This window comes from Apium graveolens, chromosome 7 (assembly GCF_009905375.1).
Source record: "Apium graveolens cultivar Ventura chromosome 7, ASM990537v1, whole genome shotgun sequence".
Lineage (NCBI taxonomy): Eukaryota > Viridiplantae > Streptophyta > Magnoliopsida > Apiales > Apiaceae > Apium > Apium graveolens.
In genome coordinates this window covers 254,377,169-254,386,375 of record NC_133653.1, presented here as the reverse complement: position 1 = coordinate 254,386,375, position 9,207 = coordinate 254,377,169, and the positions used below count along the sequence as shown (strand labels likewise).

The 9,207-nt window shown below is 33.1% G+C and overlaps 2 protein-coding genes across 3 annotated transcripts; both read right to left on the bottom strand.

The window, feature by feature from the left end:
• Nucleotides 1-263: 263 nt before the first annotated feature.
• Nucleotides 264-1,078, bottom strand: LOC141674686 (calcium-binding protein CBP-like). Its single transcript, XM_074481391.1, has 4 exons — nt 1,022-1,078; nt 748-923; nt 605-623; nt 264-341 (listed from the first exon to the last, which is right to left on the bottom strand). Exons 1-4 carry the CDS (start codon nt 1,076-1,078, stop codon nt 264-266), a joined length of 330 nt encoding a protein of 109 aa, XP_074337492.1.
• Nucleotides 1,079-6,592: 5,514 nt separating this feature from the next.
• On the bottom strand, nt 6,593-8,465 carry LOC141672518 (bidirectional sugar transporter SWEET1-like). Of its 2 annotated transcripts, XM_074479135.1 has the most exons (6): nt 8,306-8,465; nt 8,187-8,223; nt 7,753-7,848; nt 7,372-7,651; nt 7,043-7,162; nt 6,593-6,950 (listed from the first exon to the last, which is right to left on the bottom strand). In XM_074479135.1, the coding sequence occupies exons 1-6, from the start codon at nt 8,340-8,342 to the stop codon at nt 6,807-6,809; spliced, it is 714 nt and encodes a 237-aa protein (XP_074335236.1). In that variant the 5' UTR covers nt 8,343-8,465; the 3' UTR covers nt 6,593-6,806. The 2 variants fall into 2 exon arrangements, with proteins under 2 accessions (XP_074335236.1, XP_074335235.1); XM_074479134.1 differs by lacking the exon at nt 8,306-8,465 and having other exon boundaries at nt 8,187-8,284.
• Between the last annotated feature and the right edge of the window lie 742 nt (nt 8,466-9,207).

Below are 9,207 nucleotides of genomic sequence, written 5' to 3'. Positions count from 1 at the left end.
ATAGTTCTCTATGTGACTGATGTACTCATTAATTCGTGGTGCAGAGTCGCCGACCACATAAGTATGGCCACAATCATAGTAGGATATAATCAGATTGTCTATAATCAGAGTTAAGAAGTTTAAGTAATATTCATTAATCATGGTAGAAGTATTAACTACACATATATAGCTGAAGAAAGGGTTGGATCACACCAAATTTAATCCTTAGATATTAATACTATGAGCTCTGTTTCTGGAGAAATTACCAACACTTTAGGAAATAACTAGAAATTTGTAGCTCTAAATGTGCAGAATGAACTCATGTATGCAGTGTCCTTCTCCCTGAATTTCTCAGTAAGTCCCTGCAAGAGATACCGATTCATCAGACACATGCCAATAACAGTGTCCAATATTTATGGACAATACAATGTCAATCTTAGTTTTCACACTCCAAGTCGCAACAGGTGTTATACCAAAAATATATTAATCAAAGTCTGGAGTCTACAGGTAATTCAATAATTCCCTACGAACTCAACAATTACTGTCTATAGCTAACTAACCACAATATACACAGTGTGAAAAAAATAAAATTCAGAAAACCATAATGTTTAAAAAGGAGCTATACCTTAACAGTGAGGCAGCACCTGTAATCAAAACAGCCAAAAAACAAAAGAGAAAATAAAACAAAATGTTAGAAAGTCAGATTTAGTTCGAAGAAACTCTAACTTTTAAAAAAGTAGAGCAAGAACTGGTGATATCGATTCATACTCGATGAAGTTGTCATATTCAATAGCCTTGTTCATTCCACCAGTCTTGTCAAACTTGGACACCAACAAGTCCAGAACCACAGGTGACACCACAAATCCAAGGCTCATCAGCGCCTCTCTCAGCTCAGAAGCATCAATTTTACCATTAAGATCCCCATCATTCTTCTCAAAGATCGCCTAAACACATGAATACAAGTCACATCCATTACATTCACCAAATCACATATCTAGTATACCTAAATCCAACAATTCTAGTACAAATATTAAACACTCACCCTCCAGCTCTGGAGACTGTAATACACAGATGTGAACTCCTTAGGCCCTGTTTTCATCAATTACGTAAATTCAGCACACAACTCAAATCAAATAAAATAAACAAGTACTTCAATTCAGGCATTCAACTGTCTAAATTCACTCCTCTACCTCTCCTTAGATAGAAATGAAGGCAAGAAGGATTGAAATCATGAATTCCTTTCCCTTCTCATTTTCTTTAATTTCCTAACATAATCGTATATAAGGATACACAACAGGAATTCATAAGAAGATCATATAAAACTAAACAAAAGACCAAATAATACTTACTCCTAATGCAAAAGACGAGAGTGGTGAACTTCTGAAGGTGACGGTTCCATCAAGATGGTGGTCAGAATATAGATCTGACCAGATTATAAAATATAAAGACATCGTTTTAATAAATATAGCGTGTACGGTAGACACGCGCACAAACATTCCATTAATATATTATTATAAGAAAACCAAAAAAACATACAACAACAAAATCAGAGAGAGGGAGAGAGAGTTAGTATATACATATACACAAAATGAGAGAGAGAGAGAGAGAGAGAGAGAGAGAGAGAGAGAGAGAGAGAGTTAGTACCCCAATTCCAATTAAAAACCCCCAATTCCAATTCCAATTAAAAACCCCCAATTCCAATTAAAATCCCCCATTCCAATTAAAAAACCTAGTTCGAATTAAGCTAATCTAGTTCAATTGAAAGCTGAGAGAGAGAGAGAGACTGAGAGAGCGACTAAGAGAGATGTTTTGCGATTGAAAATTTAAACTTTGTCTGAATACCCGGGTTTTCCAAAATACTGCCGCTTCTACGAAAACTTTGAAAGCCCGCCTGCTTAAGCCCAACGAGAGTCCAAAAAACTGCCCTTAATTTCACTTTCTTATTATTTTTTGATTAACTTTAATGTTTAAATAGTGTTCAATTTTTTTATTAATAAAAAATTATTAGTTACTAATTAGTAAAGTTTACAAAATTAATAATAATAAAAATATTTTATCAATCTTTGCTAATATTAATATTATTGCTTAATTATATTATCAACAATGATTATTTTTCAAGTCAAATAATTATATCTATTTAATTATTTGTAAAATATTACTTTTTTATCCATTAACACCCTATTGTAACATAAGTTTCCACATGTTACCATATGTAACACTTTAAAGCTATAGTAACATGTTACAAACGCTATGGTAACATCAAAAATACTACGTTGCGGTAGGCTAAGATAAGCATACCTAATGTAACATAATTTTGTAACACCCATGATTAAACCATTGCGATAGGCCATCTATGGTGTAGTGGCTATACCCTGAATTGTGTAGTTCACCACCAAAGATACAACTTGATTTTCATGGACAATAGTGTTGATAACTGCAGAGTTTCGAGATTCATTCAACACATCCAGAAAAAGCACAGGGTTAGAATTCAAGGCCCCTGAGAGATATGAATCAGCAATGAATCTCATAAAATACTTGAAGTTGTCAGAGCTTGGTTTGCATCCACAAAAGTCAGGTAGTTGGTTCCCTCTTTGGGGATAAAAGATCTAACATTGTTGGCAGCCATTGAAAGAGTTTGAGTTTGAATGGGTAAGTGTTTAGAGGAAGAAAGAGCTTGAAACGGTTAAGAATGGTGAAGATTTGTAGAAATTAGGTCAATTGAGATCTCGAAAGCGTAAAGAGGGGTTATGTCGAGATGTCTGGGTATTTACAGGATAGGGATGTGACTTGTCGACAAGGTTGAAATAAACGGTTGGTATTTGCTTGTAGAGAAGTCACTTGACTAATAGAGAACTCTTGCCGAGATGTTACTTTCTTGACTCTTAACAGGAACTAGATAGTGACTGATCGAGATATTGTATAAATACCCAGTTTGTCCTAAATGTACTAAATTATTCCAATTTATATTAAATAAATCAACATAAAATAAGAATGGATTTTTATATCAAAAGTATTTTACTAAAATAATTTATTGAATTAAATAATTCTAGTTCTGAGTTATTGATAAGTCTAAAATTTGTACTTGTAGAGAATTCCATATTGATATGTATATCGAAATCTCTACAATGCTTGTCGAGAAGTCATAAAATGACTTATCGAGATATCATCGAGAAGTCATAAAAGACACTTATCGAGAACTCCATCGAGAAGTCACAAAATGACTTATAGACAAGTCAGTTAGACTTATCGAGAACTCAATTATCTACATACTCTTGATTTAAACTAACATTTTTCTTATAGTAATTTCACATATTAAAAATGGGAATTAACAATTAGACAGCTTTTCTTAGAATTAAAAAAAATCCAAGTTAAATTTGAATTTTGAAGAATAAATATGCAGAGAATCCTGAAATATTTAGAAATCATATTCCATTTAATTTTTAATTAAATTAAATTAATTTTGATTTATTAGAAATTAATCTATTGCAACACATTAGCTGAGTTCTTATCTTTAGGATGAAGAATTTAACATGTCAATTTAACCTACAAGTTTAGTGAAAGTTGATTCATTCAAACGTTTAGTGAAAATATCAGCTAATTATTTTTCTCTTGGAAAAAAAAGCTTAAAGTACCATTTGCAGCATGTTCTCTAATAAAATGGTATCTTACATCAATGTGACACTAGTATTGTCATACATGATTGAAATCTTATGTGACACTAGGCCATGATCCATTAATTGATTTCTAATCCATAACACTTGAGCACAACAACTTCCAGCAGCTATGTATTCAGCCTCAGCTGTGGAAGTTGACACATATTGTTGTTTCTTACTATACCAAGAGAAAAGTCTTTGACCAAGGAATTTACAGCTTCCACTTGTATCTTTCTGTCTACCATGCATCCATCAAAATCTGCATCTGTGTATCCAACAGCTTCAAAATTAGTTCCCTTAGGATATCACAATCCCAATTTGTTGTTCCCTTCAAATATCAGAAAATCCTCTTGTTAGCCATCAAATGTGATTCTTTAGGACTTGCTTAAAATCTAACACACAGACATGTTACAAACATGATGTCTAGTCTATTAGCAGTTAAGTATAGCAAAGATTCAATCATTCCTCTATAACCAGAAATGTCTACACTTTTTTCTTTCTTACCTTCATCCAACTTGGTAGCTGTAGATATATGTGTTGATGCAGGTGAGCAGTTAACCATTCCAAATTTCTTCAACAGATCTTTGACATACTTGGTTTGATTGATAAAGATATCGTCACTCCTTTGACTAACTTGAAGGCCAAGAAAGTAACTTAGCTCTCCCATCATGCTCATCTCATATTCACTCTGCATGAGTCTTGAGAATCTTTGACATAGTTTTTCAGTAGTAGAACCAAAAATTATATCATCCATATAGATTTGAACTAGGACAATGTCATCACCACGCTGCTTGTAGAATGGATTCTTATCAATTATCCCTCTAGTGAATCCATGTTTGAGTAGAATTTCCGAGAGTGTGTCATACCATGCTCTAGATGCATTTTTCAATCCATAGAGAGCTTTTAACAGTTTATAGACAAAGTTTGGAAATTATGGATCCTCAAAGTCATGTGGCTGTTGCACGTAGATTTCTTCTTCTTCTAATTCACCATTAAGGAATGCACTTTTCAAATCCATTTGATACAACTTAAAATTGGAATGTGCAACAAATGCGAGAAAAATTCTTATTGCTTCAAGTCTTACAAATGGAGGAAAAGTTCCATTATAGTCAATTACTTCTTCTTGTGAGTAGCCTTTGGCAACCAGTCTTGCTTTGTTCCTTTTTACAATTCCATTTTCATCCATTTTGTTCCTATACACCCATTTTATTCCAATGATACTTCTGTTATTTGGTACAGGAACCAATTCTCAAACTTTATTTCTTTCAAATTGATTTAGCTCTTCTTGCATAGCCGTTATCCAGTCAGGATCAAGTAGAGTTTTCTCAGTTTTTTTAGGCTCAGTTTGAGAAAGAAAGCATGCATGCAAGCATTGATTTGCAGTGGCACTCCTAGTCCTCATTCAAGCATTTGGATCACCAATTATAGCATCTCATGTGTGACTCTTATCCCATTTTATGGTGTGATCTTGTTGACTAGAGTTGTCTGCATTTCTTAATTGTTGACATGACTTGAAGGACTATCATCTCCTTCTCCCCCTGAGTTTGTGCCACCAAATTCAGGCGTGCTTCTTTCATGAGATGAATTTTCATTTTCATAGTTCACTAGTTCACTTGATTTTGGCTTCATTCTATTATTTGTGTTGATCTCGGCTTCATCTTCAGAGTCACTGTCAATGTTTAGATTTTTAAATTTTAAGGCTTCAACTTCATTTGCATCAAGGCATTCCAAGCCTCGACACTTGTCATTATCAAAGGTCACATATGTGCTTTCTATAATTTTCTTTTGCTTTAAATAATAAACTCTGTAGTTAGTTCTTTTCAATAATAATCCCAGAAAAATAGCTTCAAATACTTTAAAGTCAAATTTTTCAACATATTCAGAGTTGTCTTTGAGCATAAAGTATTTACTTCCAAACACATGCAGATGCTTTACAGTTGGATTTCTTTTTGACAGAATTGAGTAGGGTGATTTACCAAGGTTTTTGTTGATTAGATATTTGTTTTGAGTGTAGAAAATTAGGAAACTTATAGTTTTAATAGAGATTTATTATAAAAATATTAAAATAAAAATAAGAAATTATAAATTATAAAGATTGTGTCAAAAAGTAATATCAAAACTTGAACACATATATTTGATAAAATATATATCTTTTGATATTATAATTTAAAAATATATATAATTTAAATTTATATGCATAGTATTTAAATTAAATTAATTTGGATAAAAAACTTATTTGTGATTTTGATTCAGATTTAACAGAGAATATGATAATTTAATTATTTATTAAGTCAAAAAATATTATCTCATATTATCATACAAATTTATATATTTTTTTAAACGAGCAAAAGTTTAAATCAGGGTGTAATCTGTTACAATATTATAAATACGGAGTGCACATTCTAATAATATAATGCACATTCTAATAATATAAGCATAAAATATGTATTCCGATTTTACCCCTCAAAATTGTTAAAAGAGGTGCGATATGAAACGAAATTTAAAGTTGAGGGATGCATTTTGCCAAAATCAAAAGTATATGATCAAACCGAAAAAGCGAAAATTTATAAGGGGTGTAATGTGCAATTTACTAAAAATAAAATAATAAAGGATATGCATGCATTTCAGGAATGCCATTTTCGGAATGCATATTCACTATTTGCTTTTAGTTAATACACATTCTCGTTTATTGTTTTTAGTGAATACACATGTACAAAATGTGTAATCTTTGTATTTTAAAAAAATTTGAATACACGTGTCTTGAATGCGTATTTTAATGTAGTGTCAATCAGCATTTTTTGGGCCCTTGGAACAGGAAAATAGTATATTTTCAACATTTGTTTTCTAAATTTAGAGTTTTCTACAAAGTATAATAAATTACCTCTGTTTTTTGAGACGTCCCTTCTATCTTACTAATTGCAACAAGCTGTAAACAAGATTAGCAAAAATGATTTCCCAAATTTTGCAGCATCCTCTAAAATTTATCAGAAACCAACAGAGATTAGAAAATGTTATACATTTTGAATCAAACTGAAAACATTCAAACATTACAAAAGGTAGCTAAATAGCCAACTAGGAAAAGAAAAACAAGAGCTCAACTTGAGAGTTTAACCTGAGTACATTACATTGACAAGCAGCTAAAAACTAGAGATTGTAGTGCAGATAATGTTCTGCCTACTTGGAGTCTTCTTGATTGTCCTGCCCCACTTCCAGAGATGATCCATCAGCAGTTTTCTTGGTCTGGCCTTTGTTTCCGCAGTAAGTTGCGTACAGAATCAGCTGCAGTATTCCCAGCCCACTTCCAAAACCATTTGAAGACTGCAAACAACAGTTTATGTGAATGCATTAGATCAGACTAACACAAACACACATAGTTTAGTAACTTATAAGACCACAAAGAAGCTACTTACAGCTACAAAGGGGTCATTTCCCAAAAGGCCATAAATAAACCAAGAAGTTCCACAAAGGAAACTGCAGAGAGACAAGAAGAAGGGCATGTACTCAACACTCTTTGTTCTAATCACCATCCTCTGCACATTCAGTTCACATGATCAATAAGAAAACAAGAGCCTTATATGTGCAGGAGAGCATATTAAAACGCGTACAATCAATGAAATGACCATATGGTTTCAAGGTACAGGATATCAAAGTCATAATTTCGTGATCCAAATGAAAAAATTATTTCACCGCTCAGCATATTAAAACAACACTAACCGAAAATTCTAAGAAGTATTCTTACCATGACAGAAAGAGGGGAGCCATACATTATAACAGAGAAAATTGAAGCAGCAAAACCACAGAAAACCTTGCGCTTTTTATGATGAAGAGCGAAGACAGAGACAAAGGCAATAGTGGCGAAAAGAGTGAGGACAATCACGAGGATTCCAGAAATCTTCGTCTTCTCTTTCTTGGGAGCAAATATGAGAAACATGAGAACATAAATTGATTCAATCACTGCCCCAGTACCATTTACCACCGAAACTAGTATGTTGTTGGGTGACACAAAAGGCAGTCCATACCTATATAGTTATTATAATTTTAGTACACACACAGAAATACAGAATGAGATAACATTAAACAAGTAACAAAATGAAGCAAAATATCATACTATAAAAATTACCAAGCAGAAAGCAGGCAATTGAGGAGGGTCATGACATATGGTATGCCTGAGAATTGCTCTGTAGATTTGTTTAGTAGGATCCTCTTGAATGTAATACTGTCAATTTCCCATTAAAGTTCAATCAACAACTTATAGAGAGAGAGAGAGAGAGAGGGGGGGGGGGAGGGAGATCCCATATCAACCACATTGATGATTCAAGAAAGAAAAACTTTAACACAAATTGGAAAAAAAACATCAATGGAACAGTACAACCAAAGAAAACTCAGGGTGAACAACAAGAAAAGATGGCCATAGTATATATACATTAAAAAGGAGAAATTACAGATTCTTTTCAGTTACACAATGAAAAAAAATAAAAATAACCCAATATCTCTTTACAAACACACAAACAATAAAATCTTGAAACATAAAGAACAGTTCTTGAAAACACTTACATAGGAACCAAGAAAAGGAACAAGCCAGTCAAATCCCCTGATTTAGCAAAAACCAAAAACCACCCATTACTTACAAACACAATACAAACAAAAACCATCAACGAAACTCAAAAACTCACCAAAAATCCCAAAAGCTGAGTGCAGAAAGTGAGTCATTTCAAGTACACCAGCCCTTCCAGGAAAAAAAAGAGCACGCCAGATGGAGAAACCAAACAAAGATTACTCAAACAACTTAAAAACCAAGAATGAATGATTTCTTGGCTAGTTCTGTAAAGAAGTGCAATGAAGTGCATGCATATGTTGTATGCAATATGTACAAAAACTACTCACCACCTAACAGTTAAAATTTATGTGTCCTTTTCCAAAAATAGATCAAGTATTAAAATCAAGAAGGATTTTTTCAAAAGTTGCTAACTACAAAATTAGATAAAAGTTAATATAGAGATAGAGAAAATGATAGTAAAAGTTAGAGGTACATGCATGTATATATGCATTGCTATGGTGACAGGTAATGTGACAGATTGCCGGTCTAGGGAGGGTCTTGGTTTCGGGTTCTTCCATTATTTAAATATATTTATGTTGTTGTGATACCTAAAATTTAAGCAATACCAATAAACATGGGATGCATATAAAAGACAGAAAAATGTACACGGATATAAACACAAGGCTAATATTGTGTAAATTGTTATCGAGCAAGTACATTAGGACAAACTTTAATTAAACTCTATCATCATATGGAAAAGATGTAGAATCAAGCCATTTCTGACCAGTAATCCATTTTGCGATACCCTGGCCAAGTAACTCTATTGTCCATTGTTATCATATTCACCATAATACAATGTGTCCAGGCCATTGGCATTAGTCCAGTTTGTCCACCCTTCCGGGCTAATAGCTCCTGACGCGGCTAGAATCTGTGTACAAGTCTTCTGTAACCAAAAATGAACAATTTTGCAATGCCATTCCAGTTTCCATATCTAGGGAGTCTCGGGACAGCTGTTATGACAGTGAATTGTCTCGGCAA

What these genes read in the sequence shown, in the direction of transcription:
- LOC141672518 (XM_074479134.1), bottom strand. Translation starts at nt 8,284, where the DNA reads ATGGTTTTTGTTTGTATTGTGTTTGTAAGTAATGGGTGGTTTTTGGTT. An exon ending in AATTGCCTGCTTTCTGCTTG is followed by an intron (nt 7,652 to 7,752) that starts GTAATTTTTATA and finishes ATAACTATATAG; the next exon opens with GTATGGACTGCCTTTTGTGT. An exon ending in GAAATGACCCCTTTGTAGCT is followed by an intron (nt 6,951 to 7,042) that starts GTAAGTAGCTTC and finishes TGTTGTTTGCAG; the next exon opens with TCTTCAAATGGTTTTGGAAG.
- LOC141674686 (XM_074481391.1), bottom strand. Translation starts at nt 1,078, where the DNA reads ATGAAAACAGGGCCTAAGGAGTTCACATCTGTGTATTACAGTCTCCAG. An exon ending in ACAGTCTCCAGAGCTGGAGG is followed by an intron (nt 924 to 1,021) that starts GTGAGTGTTTAA and finishes TCATGTGTTTAG; the next exon opens with GCGATCTTTGAGAAGAATGA.